General features: G+C 38.9%; 1 protein-coding gene across 18 annotated transcripts in view; it reads left to right on the forward strand.

Moving 5' to 3' along the window:
- The first annotated feature begins 3,410 nt into the window (after nt 1-3,410).
- HMGCLL1 (3-hydroxymethyl-3-methylglutaryl-CoA lyase like 1) overlaps nt 3,411-20,291 on the forward strand; it is a 79,808-nt gene continuing 62,927 nt past the window's right edge. For 6 of the 18 annotated variants that reach the window (XR_004749263.1, XR_004749264.1, XR_004749265.1 and 3 more), the window contains exon 1: nt 3,416-3,673. Coding sequence is in view for 4 of the 18 variants with exons in the window: in XM_035321088.1 (XP_035176979.1) it covers nt 3,569-3,673 (105 nt within the window). In the remaining 14 variants the exon portion in view is untranslated. Of the gene's footprint in view, nt 3,674-20,291 lie in introns of all 18 variants that reach the window. The other 12 variants (XR_004749257.1, XR_004749258.1, XR_004749254.1 and 9 more) reach the window with 7 other exon arrangements.

The following is a 20,291-nucleotide window of genomic DNA, read 5'->3' on the forward strand; positions in this document are numbered from 1 at the left end:
ATTCAACATCTGGCAAGATGTAACTTGGACTTTCTTCCTGATTATGTCTGTTTCAAATGCCAGGTGTCTATCACCTGGGGTGCAGCCTTACTTTGGCAAAGTAAATCTATTACTACCTCTCTGAAGAATGCTGTCTCTGAATGATGCCGCTGCTAATGGAACACTGATTTACTGCCACAACTGTAAAGAATCTTTTTTAACATCGTGTTACACTTCCCATCAATTTAGATCAACCAGACCTACCATATGTGAGAAGTTATCTGCATTTTTCTCCAATAAAACTGAAATGATGAAAGCTTTGCTTTCCCTGAGGTATCATCCACTATTGGTAGCTCAGTTTTTTCTTTAGCCCTCATCTTCTCCTTCAAGGCTGGAGCATATTATGCCTGCAATGCTTGCCAGAACTCTATGGCTTATTTGTTGTTTGAGACTCACCATATGTGTCTTTGATCCCTGCCTAGTAGGCACCTTGGCTGCTTGCCAGTTTGGCACTTATGATTATCAGCGGTATGAATAGCTCCCTTGCTTCTGATTCTGTCCTTCTTGCTGTCATCAAATAACTCTTTAAACAACTTTCTTATTTTCTTTTAGATGCTTGTAAATGACTGACCTATTTTTACCGTGCCTCTCTTGGCCAAGGGTTTGTGTCACACTGCAGGAAATCCAACAGTTTGATGTTTCCGCTTCTAATTATCTGGCTGCCAGCTACCTGTGTAATTGCATGGGAACAATAAGCAGTACAGAAACATCTCTTACGGTAATATTTGAAGTTCCTCTGTGTTTTACACAAATGTGCCTGTTCTTCCCATCTGGTAGACTTGGTGGCATGATTTGAGAGATTATTTATTTTAGTGAAAAGCATTCCTTTCAATAAACATTTTAAAACCTTTAACCAAAATATAGTGAGCAAATGACAATGATAGATTCAGAGGAGTATCAGAATGATAAATAGTTTTAAGAGACAGATGGAAAGCCAAAAGCCAGTCATGTGCAATTTCTATTCACTATCCTGATGTAGCGCTAAACACATCTGAGTCCTTCCATGTGTTCTAGTAAACTGAAGTTGTTCCAAAATGCCATTGTTGAACAAAAAATATGCAGAATCAAAATAAGGAACAGCACAGGGCATATAAAGGTCCAGACCATGAGAGGCCCATGTGCTCTCACAGCCAGATCTGCCAGGAGTCTCCATTATTCTTCACATGATTTTGCAAAAAATGCTGGTACTACCACTGAAGCTAGACAAGGTAAAGCAGCATATGGTACCATCCATAACTACCTTCAGGTTGACACATAAAGTAGGGTGCAATAAGTTTTTTTAGCCTCTGCAACTAAAGAACAGCATCAGCATGATTATGCCTGCCTAAGACAAACTCTGCTCAGAGCTACTTTCACATTGTGCTGTTCCACGCGACTCTTGTTCAGGAATAACAATTTGCTGTAGTTCTACAGCTTTTAACACAGTGCTTTTTCAATAGATAAATCATCATGTCCTCCTAAGAATCACAGAGTTTCAGATGAGTATTGTATTCACACAAGCATGTCTCTTGATTTTGAGGCAACTGCCTACATATAATTAGAAACACTTGACAAATTCAGTGCTGAATTGCCAAGGATGAAAAAACAAAAAACAAAAAACACAATTAAATGATTTCAGGGAGAATTAGAGGTGCAATAGAAAAAAAATATATTTGGTATAACCTTTTAATGTATCATTATTGTATTTTCCTTCTTCGCCCAACAACACTAGGATTTCAGCTCAAGATGATCCTTTTCAGCGTACTTGGTGGCAATCTAGGTCGTAAAGCAGATTTGTGTCAGAAAATGTTGACAGGGGACTTAGCATGGCAGAGCACATTGAAGGCTTAAGTCCTACAAAAACAACATTCAAATCTTGCAATATGTTTGGTTATGCTAATACCAGCAGGGACAGACAAAGGAGCAGGGATATGAGAGGGATTTAATTTGGAGAAGGTAGCAGTTTGTTGGCTAAGTATGACTTGCTTACAATGAGTCTTATCACAAAGCTAATTTCAGAGACATTTGTGAGAAAGATGATTAAAGGGAGTATGAAGTTCAATTTCAGTACTGGAATATCTTGAGAAGAGGCAGGGTCAGGTAGGTAGGAAGCACAAATGTACTCCAACTTCCTCACATGACTGCACTTTTCATTCTATTTCCAATTTGCCAAGAAATGTATAGACAATGAAAAAAAAATATTTCCATAGATGCAATGTTTTCCTATTTACATGTACCACACCATAAATCAACTGTCTGTCACAGGGACACAAAAGAAAAAGGGTTGATTTTATGGCCATATTTTATGGTATATTTTATCGCCAGCTTTACAGGTAACAAGACCCAGAGTCATCATGTAATGGGTAACTAGTGGAATTGTTAAAATGTAAGAATTCTGGAGACAGTATTTTTTTCCAGAAGAAGAGTGAAAAGAGAGTAGCTACCTCAGATCTCAGTCAGCAGAGAAACACCTCGTCACTTTCCTGTGGTCAGATTTGAAATTACACTAGAGATGCCTACTAGTGCCATTTCAAAATACATTTAAAAACTGTATGTTAAATATTTCATTTCTTTAGAGCTATGATGATGCTTGAAGGACAAAAATTTTCCAGCCCTTCAAATGCTCTCCAGGTTTGGTTTACAAAGGTAACAGAAACAGGGAAGGGTTTTGATGTGCAGAAGAGCAAGCTCGAAATACAATACAGCAAAAAAGGCAGTGCTTCAAGTGCACTGTGCCTATCAGCAAAGGATGGAAACACAGACTTGACTGTAAATCTGGTAATCTTGCAGAAAATGACAAAGGGAAAGGTTTAGTGAAATCAATAACTCACTGATACCCCAGAAAAGGAATCAATCCAGAAACAATTTCCAGTGCATATGTTGTTTCACTTGAGAGTATCCTGGAAAGTTGGCTGACACACTGAGTGCCGAAGATGACAATATACAACCTGCTGCTTCTGATGCATGTTAAAACGTGAACACTATTGCGTTTGCTCCTAGTTTCTGCCACCCAAACCACCACAAGCATGGACATTCACAGAAAGCCTTGACAAAGACCCGCTGCCCCGCGACCGACCGATTAGCCAGGTTTTATCCCGAGAGGGCCAGGTTTTATCCCGAACGGGCCAGGTTTTGTCCCAAACGCCTTGCACAGCCCCACGATCCCTCCCAGCAGCCCTGTCCCTTCCCTTGGCCCTGTAGAAAGCAGGCAGAGCCCAGGCTGGGCTCCATTTCCTCAGGCTGTACGCACTCCCAGGGGGGAGCGGGTGCCCCCACACTTGCTCCCCGCAGCCTCCCCCCGCGGGGTCCCCAGGTCTCCTCAGCGGTTCCCTCCCAGCAACGCCGGGCAGCCGCGGCGCCGGCCGAGCTCCTCAGGTGAGGAGAGGCCGAGGGTGGTGGCTGGCGGCCGGCAGAGGCGGCGGTTGCCGCAGCGGCCGCGGCTGGGGGCGCGGCGGGGGTGCGGGCTCCCGCCCTCCGCCATTCGCAGGCGCCGCTGCTCGGGGCCGCGCCGCAGCCGGCTGCGGTTGACCTTGCGGCCGGCCGCTCCGCCATGGGCACGGTGCCGTCGGCGCTGAAGCACTGCCTCAGCTACCAGCACCTCCTCAAGGAGCAGCCGTGGATCGGGGAGCCGATCCCCCCGCCGCAGCCCGGGCAGGTACCTCCCCGAGCCTGGCGGTGGGTGAAGGGGTGGGAGGGGGGCGGCCGGGGGAGGCGCGGCGGCCGCCAGGGGGAGGCAGGGGAGCGGCCGCAGTGCCCGGCCGGGCGGGGGTCGCCGTCGCTCGCTGGGGGAGCCGGGGATAGAGGTGAGGAGGCGTTAAACTGAAAGCCACTCGTGTGTATGTCCTCTCTGCCCCCCGTTATAACCCCCTGTGGGACAAGCGGAGCAGCTGTGACATTGTAAGGTGACCAAAATGTCTGCGAGCAGCGCCATGGTCACTGCTGCCCTGAGCTCGTGTTTCTGAAGCTCGAGTCAAGTTGAGCATCCTGCAGAGCCTCCGCGCTGCTGCCAGCACCCCTGGGCCTCTAAAGTGTGTCCCATAGTGAAGGGGGGCCACTATGCTGGACCACCTCCTGCCCTCCTGCACTGACCTTGGGGTCTGCAGGGCTGCTGCCAGAAGGGTGTGGAGCCAGAGCCACCAATGCCTCCGGAACAATTTTACCCTCCCGTGGCCTGCTGAGCTCCTGGTAGTGGTGGGCTTGTGGAGGGGAGAGCAGAGGTAGGGGCTTGCTATCCTACATCGCCTCTGAGTAGGTGTGGGGAGTGGTGGAGGTATTGGGGGGTGGAAAAGGACAAGGGATGAGGAAACACCTAGGCAGGTGGCCAAACAAACGCCATAGGGCATGACTCTGCTCATAGCTCATAGCTTTGGAAGGGAAGAAATGAAGGAAGGAGAAAGCTACCTGTAGTGGAAGAGGCTGGATAAATCTAGAAAGATGTTGAGGGAAGATGTCATTACAAAATATTCAATGTAGGAAATTTTGAACATGACATTGTCTTTGCTATAGCAACCCACGTATAGATAAAGCATATTGTGCCTGATCATTCATTCCAAGCCTAACCCCAGTAATCAGTAACTAATCCAAACAATAAAAAGCACAAGCCAGACCTAGAACAAAGTTGCTTTAAAAGTCATGTAAAATGCATTTGTTGTTCATTGCATCTTTTTCTGTTTTCCACATGCTTCAGATATACCAAGAGCACATCTTCAATTTTTGTCCATCTGGAACTGACATGAAAATACTAGGTAGCAACATAACTTCAGAGGTGGGAAGATCATGCAAAATACAGTGTTCCCAGTGACATGAAAGCTAGCAATTATAATTTTGCTTGAGATGATCTGGGGTTGATATCTCAAAGTTGCTCATGTGGAATACCCAAACGAATGCTTATGGGAGATGTAGCTAGAAGCTTTGCCAAGCCATAAAAATACTGTTGTGAGCACAGAACTTCATGTAGGTAAGCTCCATACAACTTCCAGCTATTACACTTCCATGAGTATAGTGTCTATCCAGCAGTGAATTTTGGGGAAAACTTTAAACATAATCCTTCCAACTGTTTCTGTATAAGTGGAAAAATGTTTTCTTCTAACAACAAAACAGGATGAAATATATATATATATATATATATTTGTATTTGGCATGAAACAAAGCACAATCCTCTTTATGTGCCCTTGCTACATTTTGGTGCATCATTTTCTTTCAAAAGATGAGAACATTTTGAAAAAGTTCCTTCAAAATATCCTGATTTGCTACTTCATTGCGTCAGTCTCTGCCCACTGTCAGACAAAACACATGAACAGTTTAGGACTTCTGTAAAAAATTAAGGGTTTGAAGTAAAAAACAAGCATTAGTATCTTCCCAGAAGATCATAGATCAAGAAAAAATGGTTTATTTCTTTATTTTAATGCATGCCTGTAAATTCTGTTTCATTTCTACAGTGCTGTTTAGAGACTGTTTTCTTTCATTCTCATCACCATTTTTCTTCCTCTGAAGATACAGAAAAATGTCTTCTTCAAGTGAGTGGTAGCAAACGTGAGAATTAGCTCCTCATCCTCCCTGAGCACGTTGATGTGACTGCAACGTGCATGGTCTACTGAGCCCCCTGACAAGTTGGTCACTATTAATGTTCAAACATTTGCTTCTTTATCATCTTCCTTTGATTTTTATTAGATAAATTTAGTAATTTTCTTTACCTTACATGAATTTGTTCAAATTTCCATTTTTTCTCACATGGATGCTGAAACAATGTGTAAAAGTTTTCCTCATGTTTGAGTGCATTCTGTAGTAATCCTGTTCAAGAAAAAAGATGTTCTTTATGTGATGTAGAAACTACAGTAGATGAATTGACATCTATAAAAAGTATGCTTTTAAAAATTTTGTTCGGTGTATGTGAGACAGATTTGCAATCACAGTTATGTGGGTACACCAAGAAATAAAATAGGAGAAGATGTAAGAACAGTTTCCAAGGAAAAAGTTAGTGCTTTCATGTCAGATGAAAATACAGAGTTGTCTTTTTATGTTTAAAATTTTCAGGAGTTTTCCAGGATTTTTTCTTTAAGCACAAAGTAAAAAATATGTATAAATTTGGTTATATAGTCTTATGACTAATTTGTAAAGGTCTTTTAAATTACCTGGAGCAGTATCTGAGGTGAAGTAGTAAGTCCTAGGGTGAGTAGTGGGATATCTTAGTCTTTGTTTTCCCTTTAATTTTTCTGTTTCATTCAGGTGGTAACTTTGTAGTATTTTTACAACTGTATTTCAATTTAAAACATAAGGCTTCTTTGAGAGCAAAGTTATTGAAAAGGAGAAGTGAAAAGAAAAAGGTAATTGGGCTAAAGGTTAGATAGACAGTAAGTAGAATTCTGTTAATGGAATTTGCTATCATCCATTTCACGTATATTTAAAATATTCCATATTGCGTGGATAAACTATCACACACTTGATTTAGTCAATGGGACAGCACATTCTTGTTGCTTTACATTATTCCATGTTCTTCATTTCTTAATCTTCTTTTCTTCAGAAAAAAAATGCTATCATACATTTAATACAAGAGAATCATAGTTTTGATTCATTTTCTTAGTGTTACGGTGTAAATGTTTTGTTAATAGGTAAGTTTTACTAAGAGCAGTGATAGCTGCTAACACTGTTGAGAACGCTTTTAAGCAACTTCAGGAATACTCTGCTACATGAGAGTTTGTTAAACACATGGATTTATATCAGAATTGCAAAAATGATCAAGGATCTACTTATAAATGAGGTGGCAGTGGATTTTGTTGCAGTATTATGGATATTTCCACAGTGATCAAGATTGTTACTGGCAGTGACTTGTGGCGCTTGAATGGAATTTGTAATGTGCTTTGTGTTCTCTTTTGTACAAAAAGCTTGGGCTGAGCAGTGGGGAGGAAGGCTGGTGGCTGTTCATCTGCTGCTGCTGGTTGCCCTCTACCTTAGTGGAAGCCTTCTGGCAAGAAGGAGAAATGCTCTGAGAGCAACCAATGTTGGTTTCATCCTACAGATGTAATGTTTTATTTTCATATAGGTTAAAATGGAATTTTAATGCATTGGGAATATGCTGAGGACACAGCATAAGGACACAGCAGGGAAGAACTGGATGGCTGAAGAAGTGGTGTAAAAGACTGGGATGAAATTCAGGACTACAAAATGTTTAGATATTTTGAGACTAATAACCCAAACTTCTGCTTTTAACTATAAACCATGAGATTATCAATTAGAAGTGACAGAAGAAGAGAAGAAGTATGGAATACTAACACATCATGGAAGGACTGTGTGCTGCCAATGCAATACGGCTGTTAAAAAAATAAACGAAATCCTAGGATATGTCAGATAAGGTATTTCCAATCAAACAGGGAAATGTTAATGCCATTGCAGAAGACTGTTTCTGAGGCTTGTTCAATTTTGGTTAGTCATGATGAAGAAACTGACTTCCAGCTGGAGCGCCTTAGGTTTTGCATCAATTGAATGGTCAGGGGAATGGAGATGCAATGCTAAATTACTTTGGTTTGTTTGATGTCTACTGTTAACACCTAGGGGATGGGCGGGCAGAGAGACAAGAGGGCAGAGCTGCTTAAAACAGAAGAATGTGCTGCCACACACACAAATGCATACTTTGCCTGCATATTAAATACAGAGTCAAAATTCTTAAGAAACCCTTAAAAGCTAAAGAATCAAGTAGGGGCATACTGTAATAACTTTCTTACCAAAGTAACAGGGTGAAGGACCTTTATAATGTAGGCATAGAAATAGGGTTACATAGAGTGATAGAATATCTGAGTTGGAAGGGACCCACAAGAATCATCAAGTCCAACTCCTTGGGGTGGTCCCAGAGGACCACCCAAAAAATCAGACCATGTGTCTGAGAGTGTTGTCCAAATGCTTCTTGTTCAGGCTCAGTGACGTGCCACTACCCGGGGGAGCCTGTTCCAGTGCCCGACCACCCTCTCTGTAGTCTGTCTCTAATACAGTGCTACTGCAATTTATACAAAATTATTCACATATACTGGAAAACAGTCCTCTTTTAGGTCATCCAAGTCATACTTACACACATATGCTGCCCGTAAAGTTAATGTGTGGACAGCTGTGTGGTTTACACATCGCAGCCACGACAGCAATGTTGTGACGTCCATAGTAGCAAAAGTGAGTGGATTCCCAAGAGAGTTTAAAGCTTATATAACAAGGACTATAGGAATAAATATTTAAATGATTTTTGAAATAGAAGCAATTACAAGTCCATTTTTTTTTTTTTTTATTACAAAACATGGCTTACAGTATTTTGGAAAAATAGGATTAGTTAAGGTCAGAATTTCAACTTCAGTGTGAATATTCATCTTCTGTCACTTTGAATCAGTGCATCCTACTCTACTCTGCAAGAGGGTAATGGCTAAACATAGCTAAGTAATAGGCATCTTTCTATGGGACAGTTGCGTTTTAATGTGCCACTGGCTAGGTGAACTGAAAGGTGTGGTATATTAGGAGTATACTAGGATTTATCTGCATTGGTGAGAGCTGCCTATATCTACTAAATTCAAAGCAAAAATAAGTGAAAAATAAAACTCTGGTCTGTTACTCTGCTGGATGTGGTTGTGACTCTAGATCTATGTGCATAGATCTATCTAAATGTTGCTGATGTGGACTATGCGATCCCGTAGGATTTTTGTCACAGATTTAGGCAATGGGATGCAATACACAGAATTATTAATTGTTCAGTATGTTATCACTGGAAAGCACAGTGTACATTACTGTCAGTTTTGTAACTATAGAGGAACATAAACTCTTTGCACCAAACATATATAAATATGTATAACAATGGACAAAAGCTGGGGTCCTCTAAATTAGATACCTGTCTTCTGTTTCAGTGGCTAGGTCAAAAGTATTTTTAATTACTAAATTATTTTTAATGATCCAGACCTAAAACACACTGATTCTATGATTCAGATAATAGAATCATAGAATGGCTTGGGTTGGAAGGGACCTTAAAGGTCACCCAGTTCCAACCCCCCTGCCATGGTCAGGGACACCTCCCACCAGGTTGCTCAAAGCCTCATCCAGCCTAGCCTTGAACACCTCCAGGGATGGAACATTCTCTCATCTCCTCACTGCCTCACACTGTTGGATCAAGAGGTAGATGGAATTGTCTTACCTTTGCAGATCTAATGTGGTAGTTTGGATTTTGCAATACACAATCATGTTTTTAACCGTATGATAGTAACCTCTCAAATTTACTTTTAAAGTAATTCAAGAATAACATGATGAAAACCACAGGCCATTCAACGAGCTTATGTGTATTTGTCTTTACTATTTTTTGTGTTCAACAGTTGATTCTTGATTGAAATTACAGCATAAAAAATGAGGTGTCTGGTGTTATGCTACCTGCATAAAAGGCATGTCTGTTTTATTTAAATCTTTAAGCTACACCTCCAACTGACTGATGTGAAACATACTACATTTTGTGTTCTTTTTATCACCATGCAATTATGTATTCCAGGAACAAATTCACATTTGCAGGTTTTTCTTAAATAACCACTTAGGTTATTTTATTTTTTTATGTAGCTTATTTATTTTAAGAATTACATTTTTTTTCTGTCAATGATATTGCAAACATTATGACAAATACAGTATACAATAAATACATCGTAATTTACTTTCAGTTTGTTTCTATATGTTGAAAATTGCATTGGAAGTATATTTTCAAGTGCAAAAAAACACAAACAAAACAAACTAGAGATCCTGACTTTTATATTGCAGAATTCTTGTTGCCTGATTTTTTAGAAGGATGACATCTTTTGCAGATACTTAAAGAATTCGGTATAGAGAAGGCATATTAATTGCAAGAGGCAAATATCTTGCATTCTTTTTTGTTCTCTCTCTTTGTGCTTTTACCCACCGTTCTTACCTCTGTGTTTTCATATAGAATTTCCAAGATATTCTGACTTATCATTGTCTTTCATGTACTTTAAATAACTGATCAATAAAGACTTTGAAATTCCAGATTTCCAGCTCTGCAGATTCCTGTACATATAGAGACCTTGTCAATACAGAACTCAGGAGATAGATCTTTTTCTTGAGTAATACATCCCAAGAGTGAGACTTTTTTGTTTTGTTGCAGTTTCCCATGCATTCCCAAACCTAATTTACTTGCTTAATGTTGATAACAAAGCATACAATGCTATTCAAGCAATAAATATAAATACAAGAATAAAGTAAAAATGATTACTAAAAATAGAGAACAGTTTAGAGTTAAATTATCAACTATAAAGTACATATCAGAATGCTATATCATTCGTTGAAGACTTTTGAGATGGTAAGTAGTATCTGATACATGCTGACACTGAAGGTAGTAAATAACAAACACAACACATTCCCACTGAATTTAACAGGAGTAGCGAGAGTTCAGTGCTGAATTCTTTCCAAAATTTCCTTTGAAGTCAAGAGGAATTTCTCCTTTAGAAGACAGAGTCGGCAGACTCATCTTGATTTTTTTTTTCAGCCAGATATTCTTCATGCTGTGGTATGAAGAATATTGGTGGGTAAAGAGTGGAAAATCTGAAAAGGCTAAGTATTCAGTTTGCTAAAGGTGCCAAACAGGATGTTAGACATTAAAAGGATGGTAATAAAGGGTAGGTTTGACCCAAGCAGGGTCACTGACTTTTATTTTTCTTTGTGCCATTGGATCATGAATAGCGGAAAGATAAGAGAAACCTTTTAGTTGATAGAGATTTATGCTGTATGGGGATTATTATGCGGGTTTAGAACTTCATAATGCAGCTGGAAATGTTGTAAAGGATTTTACAGATCTTGCTCTGCAAATTTGGGAATTAAAAAAAATACACAGGAAATTTCTACTCAGCCCCAACATCTGTTTTTTGGTGAGATCCAGTTTTTGACTTGTCCCACCTCCACCTCCTTCAAAGACTACATATGGGCACAGCGATGTTCATTTCCTCACTTGCCAGCTCAAGGAGAGAGATTAATTTCAGACACCCCATGTGTCAAGTCATCATTCTAAAATTCATACGACTTGAGATCATTCCTCTTAATTCATTTTCTACTTGCCTTGGCTGAGGATGAGTCTAAGTGACTTGCCTAAGCTCAAGTAGATTCAAATTTAACTCCTACTGAAATAAATGGGAATGTTATAGTTAGCTCAGGTTTTAATCTTAGTAACACTTTCATTTACAAGTTGTGGCTCTTCCCATTTCATAGTTACTCTAGTTTGGGTAATAAAATCTCACAAGCTGCCTTATCAGACTACTTATAAGAACTACCAGTTTGTCATAGAAGCTTTTCTAAAGCTTTTCTATTCACTGTTCCTAACAATCTTTGAAATGTTTGATGAGGTGACTAATAAATAGTAATAACAGTAGTCTCTTTGGTGGCTTGGATCAACAAATTGGTTTTTCTCCCTTAGAGTTGGCTTAAAGGTGGAATGTAGTTATATTTACTTGCTCTCAGTTTTAATGCTTTTTTGTTGTTTCAGAGGAAGAAGGTTGCAGCGTCTGGAATGAAAGATTGACTTGTTTATGAAAGTGTGTGCTTGAATTGCAGTTTCCATGTGAATATCATGGAGTGATAAACTGGTGCAGTGGAGGTAGTGTCCAGAGATAAAGCTGAAATAAGTTTTTGTCACCCTCTGCACTTTCACAGCATAAATATTTGAGGTATTTAACCAAGGTGATGATTCTCTGAAATTTTAGGAATTGAAGGTTATTGATATCCTTTGATGTGTGTCAAATGTGGAAGGAGTTATGTTAAAAGAAACAGTGGGGAACTTCAGGGAAGTAGTTATTTAATACTTCAGGCTGTGTTGAATTCTCTTCTATTGTTTAGCTCCCTCATTCATTTAACAAAGATGAACTATTTTCTTTAACATTCTTCTTTTTCCCCACATGTATATTTAAAAAGTATGAAGTATGAAAAAGAAAATGTGTATTAAAGATGGTGTGTGGTATTGTGAACTTGCTGGGGAATGTGTACCACAACGTGTGCCAGGACATATCACCATGCATATGTGGACCTTTATGCACTCACTGCACAATCAAGGAACACGCACTCAATTATTTGTGAAAAGTAAGGCTCATCAACTAACTGATCTTCAGAAAATACTGGAACAGAAAGATACTATTTTTAAGAATGAGAAAGAAAAGCTGCCAGACACAAATTTATAGGGGAAGGTTCCCTTTGGCTATCTAAGCCATCTATCTTCTATCACATGGAAGAACTCAGCAGGATATTGAACTCTTGCTTTATTGGCTGATTTGGAATTTTTGAGATAAGAGCATGTAATATGAAACCTGTAGCTCCATGATCAAAATCAGGCTTTCAAACTGTGCTAAATACCAGTAAAGCTAATGCAGCATTTTAGCTTTTCAGCAAAAGAGAAATATTTTATGGCTGCTGTATTAGTGGTTTACACTTGTATAGACCTCCTGGGGCAGAAATATCAAAGTGGTGTGCAAACTTGAAAACTAAGTAGTGGAGTTGAGATAAATGTTTTTTTAAATTTTCTAATGGGTTGGTAGGGATGTAAGTTGCAATGAACAAAGAGTTTATTAAATATGAGATTATGAATCAGAGGCGGACTTTATTTTTCTGACTTTCTGATCTTTTAATCAATCTCTCACTCCAGAGGAGTCAGAAAACTGATACTGCAGTAGCTAATACTATTTCTTATTAAAGATAATACCCTTGTTAAACAGATTTATTTTGTAGTTTAGTGTAAATGAATGAAATTTACTCTTATTGTTATGTTTCATTTGAATTTATTATTTCCATTAAATATACTTAAAAGAGTGCTCCTCAACAGATCTTAAGACAAAAAAAAAAAAAAAAAAAGATTTATGATTTATTACAAGCAAAAATTGCTAAATGTTGTATTGGTGAAAAGCTGTGCTGGGTAGACATTTCTTCTCTGGCTTTTTTTTTTTTTTTTTTTTTTGTCCACAGATGTTAGCTGTTTTGTATGGGAATAAAGGTGTTAGTTTATGAGTTTCTTGGAAAAAAAAAAAAAAGTTTAAAGGCTCTGAATGCATGAGAGGTGGACTGAAGCGCCAGAGGACATTGGTGGAATGTTAGGTGAAACCCATAGGGAAATAATTCAACAGCAGCATCTGGAAAGGAACTGTATGTGGCTTTAGGGTTTACTTTTAATGCAAGTAGTTAAGATGAGATTAAGTAGAGGTGTTAGTATGTGAGAAATGGGGGAGCATGCTAAGTGATGAAGGTATATCATGTGGAACACTAGGATTAAGAGAAAGATTTAACTGAATCCAAAGCTGATCACAGCTGAATTTTTAAAAGCTTGAAAACATAATTGGAGTTGAACTATATGTTGGCTTCATATAAAGCAAAACAGCTTACATTAAGAATTTATTGGGAAAGATAAGAGAGAGGATAGGCAGGCTGCTTGACCCTTTTGCCTGAGTGGTATGAAGATGGAAAGTTTAGCTACTAAGCCAGCTGGCTGTTGGCTACATGGAGAGGAATCTACTGGTGACTGAGAATTGTCTCAAGTCTCCCTACCATTTTTTTTTTTTTATTCAGTTGCCTAAGCATAGTTGTCTAGTGCTGTTTGAGATGCCTTGGGCTAACTGAGATAGCTCAGAGGTTTGGCAGATACCGAACAGGATTTAGGGGAGACCCATGCCCTCTGTAGTTGTAGCTGGAAGTCAGGTCGGACGTTTTGGGCTTAGTGAGTGGTACTGCTGGTTTGCCATTTTTACCCTAATTATTATTATCTTATTATCAGAGTTTAGAACAATCCTTTGGTCAAGATTATGTGTCATAGTAAAAAGAAAGCACAGCTAATGATGACACAATATATTTTTAAAATGTTTACACTTATTTAACACTAACCTACTGGTCTTATTATCAATTTTACAGCTATGACAATAATTATTCCTTCAAAATAGTCTGAAGGTACATGATCCCATTCTGTTTTTCTCTGTCATAGTTTCTGCTGTACCAGTCCAGTCTCTTCTGCCTTTTCTGCTCCACTATTTTCAGGTTTGCATGATTTAGAACATGTTAAAATCTTAAAATCCTACTGCATTATTATTTCAGGAAACAAAGCAGAAATTTAACAAGTTCAGAGGAAGCCTCAAATATGCCTATTTTTACTGTGACATACCATTATACTATGTGTACTTTTAAATAAGCTTATAAAATTGATAAAATATTAAAATGCTTATTTAAAAGTAAGGGAGTGTCTCTGTCTTTTTCTGAATTTTAAATAAGGAAAATTTTCAGTACCTTTAACTGTTACCAGTTAAATGGGCAGAAGTCGATATTTTTAAGATATGCGTAAATGCTTACATTTTACTGATTCTGTTGCAAAAATGGAACATTTTTATAACATTCAGATTGGTGTAGCATTCAAGATACTATAATTTCCTTCCTACTATTGGGAAATTATTATGGTAACACTTTACAGATAACACATAACAGATGTTATTTTTCTAAAGAGCTTTATAAATTTCAAATTCTCCTGAAGTACGAGTTACCAACCATGGCTAAATAAATAACCATTAAACTACTGTCATTTTTATCAGTGCCTTTTGGGGAGAGAGCTACAGAAAAAGTAGTGGTGGGCCAGCTGTACTTGAATTAAAAATTTCCTTGATCTTTTAGGCATTGGCTTTGGACACAGAAGGTGATTTTGATGACAATAATAATTGAGGATAGTTGGTTTGTTTCCAACTTTTTACTTGAGTTCTTAAGGATCTATGTATAATTCACTTTTATTGACAATAAGGCATTCAAAGAGCATATCTAATAGGGTGGATGGGCTGGCTTGTCACCGTACTCATTTTTTCTCCATTGATATCCCAAAGCATTATAAGGGCAAATTACTTTCACATGTTGGTCTTGTAAGAATGATCATGCCTCTGCTTTTTCAATGTGTGTGGAAAAACACCACTCTTTCTGCCTTCTAGAATTCTGTCTTCAGTCTTGCCTGTAAAACACCATACACACCATAATACTATTACCATAAATAATAGTAAAGGAAAGTGTGGGAGGTTTTGGCTCCAGTGTCATCAGTGTGCTGTTGATCTCCGTTCTCTGTATCCTTTTCATCCAACCCAGATGGCAAAGTATAATAGCTTTTCCAGACTTTGACCAAGATAGGGATATGGATGAAAGTGAGTTGGCTGCAAATCAACTTGGTTAATGGAGAAATGCTGCTTGTTAGCCAAGGGAAGCATTTAGGGAAATAGGAAAAGGTAATGTATACACCAAGCCCTGAAAATACATTTTTAATTTTTTGCTGAAGTGACCAGCAATGTTGGGATCTTACTAACAGCAGAGGCCTATAGTACCATCTAGTACCATTGTAATGCAAGTTTACCTGTTGTTGTCTATGCCTCTGCTACCACCTGACTCTAGTAAAACACTCCCTTCATCATTAGTTTGCAAGTTATATGAAGCTAGGCATCTGACTACAGCATGTCTGTCTACTTTTAGGTTGCATGAACTGTTAGCTGTGATTGACACATATTCAAACCTCTGTGATAACACATCTCTCCATTTGTAGAAAACAGCGACAATTTATTTTTTATTTTTTTTTAAGAAAATGGCAATCCAAGTTGTCTGTGATAATTCCCTGATAACTCATCTGGGAGACTGTTACTTGACAGACACAGTCTAATTGTTTTTGTTGTGTCATGGTATGAATAATTTTATGTTACATACATTCATCATGAGTATTAGTGAAGGGATTTCAAAGTCTTTGAACAGTTTTTGGGCTTGATTTTTATCCTCCTGAGTATCTGTCCTGTAATGCTACTACTTTTTTTTTTCATAGCATCCAACATTGTGGATGCCCCATCCCTGGAGGCGTTCCAGATCGGGTTGGATGTGGCCCTGAGCAACCTGATCTAGTGGCATCTAGAGTGGCATCCCTGCCCATGGCAGGGGGCTTGGAATTAGGTAATCTTTAAGGTCCCTTCCAAACTGAGCCAAATTCTGTGATTCAGCATCATAACAGGGAATGGGATGTGTTTTGCAGTTGCTCTTAGAACTAGCTGCTGCATATGCTAGACACAGACTACACAGTTCCTGAAATTTCATATTTGCAGGAGTGTTAAAGCAGCAGCTTCAGTAGGCTGCATCTGCCTGTGGAATTTTATAATCCACTGAAGCTTGCATTCAGCAAACTTTAAGCCATGAACACCAGAAACACTTGCGTGCCCCCCTGCTGACATGTTGTCGATGGCCATCCTTGGAACAATAGCAATAATGTAGCAAGGACTGTCATGATTTAATCACAATTTAAAATAAGTAGCTTTATGCAGTTCAAGTGTTCACATTCTTACCTTCTCTTACCAAGGGGAAAGGCTTCCAGGGGTCTGTAACTGTCTTTACATCACAATCATTTTAATACATATTTTCCAGTATACTTTCACTGGCTTTCTTTAAATTCCTTCAGAAATCAAAATGTGTGAAAAAAGTAAGATTCTGAAACAGTAAAATGCATAAATTGGTAATAGCTCTAGAATGTTTATATGCCTATATTTCCACTAAATATTTATTTATTATATTTGAAGTAATACTAGCAGTTGCATTTTAGGTAATAATCATATTTAAGTATGCTTCTTCATAAATGTATACATTTTGAATAGGTGATCTTAATAGGTTTTGCTCTTTACCATTACATAAGTTAGGAAATGTAGCTTGTATTAGTCTTCTGTTCAGCACACCCATTACTATGTACCTGAGACATAACCACCAGTTAAATTGTATTCTGTCATTTCACTGTACCTGCCTTTGCATGGTTTTGGGGGTTGGAAGCAATATATGGAAAGTTTTAAAGTGAGGACTTCATAAGAACTGAAGCCAAATAATTTTAGCAATTCATTGTTTTATGTACTACTACTGCAAAAAAATATGTGCCCGATGTAGTAGTTCAGTGTATCTCTTCAAATTTGGAAGAAATACAATTACATTCCATGTTTGCTTCAAATAATGGAGAGATTGAGAAGAAAATCCAGTGTATGAAGAAACTGAGATGGTCATAACAAAATAGAGGATAATATTGTTGCGAGGTCAGTGTGGTAGCCCATGCAATTTTTTAACTAACAGTAGTTTCAGAATACATTCCAAATGCACAATATAACAGAAAAACAATGAGGTGACTTTAAGCCTGTTTATTACTTCTGAACTTGGCACTTCCTCACAAGAGGGAAAAATGAGAAATAGCCTAAGAAAGAATTTCAGTTTAATCTTTGATGTAGTATGAAGAATATGACAGAAAGGAACTTTCCACCTTTTATGTATTAAAAAATGCATTAATAAATTAGAACTTATTCTTACATTTTTACAATAAATGTGTAAGTATACACTGCCAAACAATATTCGAATGTATGACAAGACTTTCAATCAAACAAGAAGGAGTCAGGGTTTTCATTTGTGTATTCATAATTCAATTCAAGTTCACTTGAATTAGTAGGCAAAGTATTTGTTGGAGGCAGCTGCAGGTTTAGTTTGCATCTCTTAGCACCTGAACATATCCAGTGAAAGCAAAAGGGCAACTCCAAATAGAAAATAATATTCAGCAGGTGTTTCACACAAGTATGTGAGAGTTGACCTTTTCTAGTCTAGCACAAATAGTCTGTGAGGTGAGGAATTCCTTCTCTTATTCCCTCTGTTTGACTCCTGCAAACAGAGATTATCTTGATTTATTAACACTGTAGCTCTTTTGGAAAATATGCTATTTTGTATTTGGCCTGAAAGAAATGTCCTTTCATACAAAAAGGAGTTGCTTATTTATTTGATCTGCTAATACAGGAGATCTCCTGTTACATTTTGGTAAGAGCTAGCATGCTGGGAAATCGGCTTGCACTCTTATTAATACTCTTGTGATTCTCCTAGCAGCAAGTTCTTTAACACAACTGAGAATTGTGCCTCAGTTTTCTCTTCTATGAGTGTAGTTGTTTTTGTGTGTCATATGGAGCTCTTTTACTGTTGGAAGTTTGCTGTATTTTTCATGTAAGAGGCCTCTGCTTTTACGTAGAGCCATTTGTTGCTTAGTCATCCTTTGGGATGACTCCCATAGCATCTGATAGCTGTCTCCAATGGGTAAGGTGATGATGCAGCAGGCTCAGGGAGAGTTAATGCACAAACACCACTTTTAAGGAATAGCTCACAACTGCTGCTGTCCTAATACGGAGCATATGACCTCCATAAGTAGAGCTTCTACTTGTAGTGACAGCCATGAACGCTTGCTAACCTTTCTCTGGAGGTGCAATTGATAGAAAGGGGCAAAGAGAGGAAGAAACAGGTCACATTCTGCAACCAGCATGTGATCACTTGCAGTAAAGAAGTGCTCAAATGGTTCATATCTGAACTGGATGGTTCAGATATTGCAGTGAATTCTGGAATGAGAAGATTTTGTCAGTCTGACTGTAAGGAGGGGGAGCGAGGGTGGCCATTGTGCTGGCAAGGCAGTGGGGTCACCAACCAGATAGGGACCTAGCCCCACAGTAGATAGGTGAGATGGTCAGGGCAGACCCCAAGATGGTAACTAGGTTCAACCAGGAGTCCAGATCATTGGGCAAGTTTGTGGTGATGAGCGAAGTCCCAAGTTTCAGCTGTGAGTGCAAGCCAGTGAGTGAGGGTCAGGATTAGGTCTAGTGATGGTAATCAGGGTCAGCCATACAGCCCAGTGACCACTCCGCAGGTCAATAGTGATGACAGAAGTCCAAGATAAAGCTGGAAAGTTAGTCCATATAGGTCAAGGTCTGGATCAGTGAGAATGGTATGTTTACAGAGGAGTTAACTTCAAAACAAGAGGCAAGAGTTCAGTTGAGTTGCTTCTAATGAGTAACTTGAACAGAAGAATAGAAACCATGCCAGTTGCTCCAAAGAGATGCTCAGAAACAGGAATTAGAATCCTCATTTGGACTGATGATGCTTAAATATCTGTATGCTACATGCTTCATTTCATATACCTGGAAGATTGGTGGTGTGTGAGGTCTCACAGAATTAGAGCGTGGTTGAGGTTGGAAGGAACCTCTGGAGGTTATCTGGTCCAACCCCCCTACTCAAGCAGGGCCACCCAGAGCGGGGTGCTGAGGACTGTGTCCAGCTTTTGGAGATCTCCAAGGTGGGAGACTCTGCAACCTCTCTGGGCAACCTGTGCTATTGCTTGGTCACTGTCACAGTAAAAAAGTTTTTTGTGATGTTCAGATGTGACAGTTAAGTTTATGTGCATTGCTTCTCATCCTGTCATTAGGCACTGCTGGAAAGATCTTCATCTTCCTTTGGGTATTTATATACATCTCAGTTGCTGAGAATATTTTGAATTGAAATATCTGTTACAAGGAGTAATGTTACTTCCTCTCTTCTATGTATTTGACTGTATTCTGAATTTTCAGTGAGGAAGAGTTAAGAGGCAGAGATGAAATGCAGCAGCAGGTTAGGTTAGGAACCACATCAGCAAAGAAGGGTGAAAACCTAATTTACAGTGAGAAAGAGAATACATTGCCTGCTGAGCTCTTGTAGGAGTTCAAAAGAAGTTTCTCCAAGTTTTCTTGATAATTCATTAGATGATGTATAGTTATTTGAGGTAGATGTCTGCTTGAAATTAAGACACCTGAATTAAGACATATGTTGGTGACTACTGCAGCTGAAGTTCCTGTGACAGCTGGTGGAGATCTGGGACAGGACTCAGCTGCCTAAACAGGTGCCTAGTGCCACTCTACACCTAGAGTATATGGGACATCCTTATGGGACCAGGATATCTGTAGTAAAATTTGCAAGAGATCTATTCCTTCTAGAATGGCATTCAGTCTCTGGCTATATAAGCCTGGAAATAGAGACTGTCAGCCACTAGAAGTCAGCTACAGGATGAACTGAATCATTTTTTATCTTCATCAACTGTATTAAATAAAGTTTGTTCAACTGCAGTGGGAATTTAGACATCTGGAATGCCTTTAGACATCCACATGGAAGCAACAATTCAGAAGCCCAGTTCAATTGCCATTTCAGATGCTCTGCAGTGTATAGACATCTTGACAGGTTTGGAACGGGACGTTACTAAGTGGGTGAAATGTGCCCTTCCTGAACTGCATATGGAGGCCAGAACGCTTAACTTATCAAGAATGACTCTAGGTCCATGTATGTAGACAACATGAGTGAGCTGAGGTTTCTTAAGCATGACATGAACACTGCTCTTCAAGTTTGACTTGCGTCCTATCCTATCCTATCCTATCCTATCCTATCCTATCCTATCCTATCCTATCCTATCCTATCCTATCCTA

The sequence above is a fragment of the Oxyura jamaicensis genome, chromosome 3 (genome assembly GCF_011077185.1).
Source record: "Oxyura jamaicensis isolate SHBP4307 breed ruddy duck chromosome 3, BPBGC_Ojam_1.0, whole genome shotgun sequence".
NCBI classification, from domain to species: Eukaryota; Metazoa; Chordata; class Aves; order Anseriformes; family Anatidae; genus Oxyura; species Oxyura jamaicensis.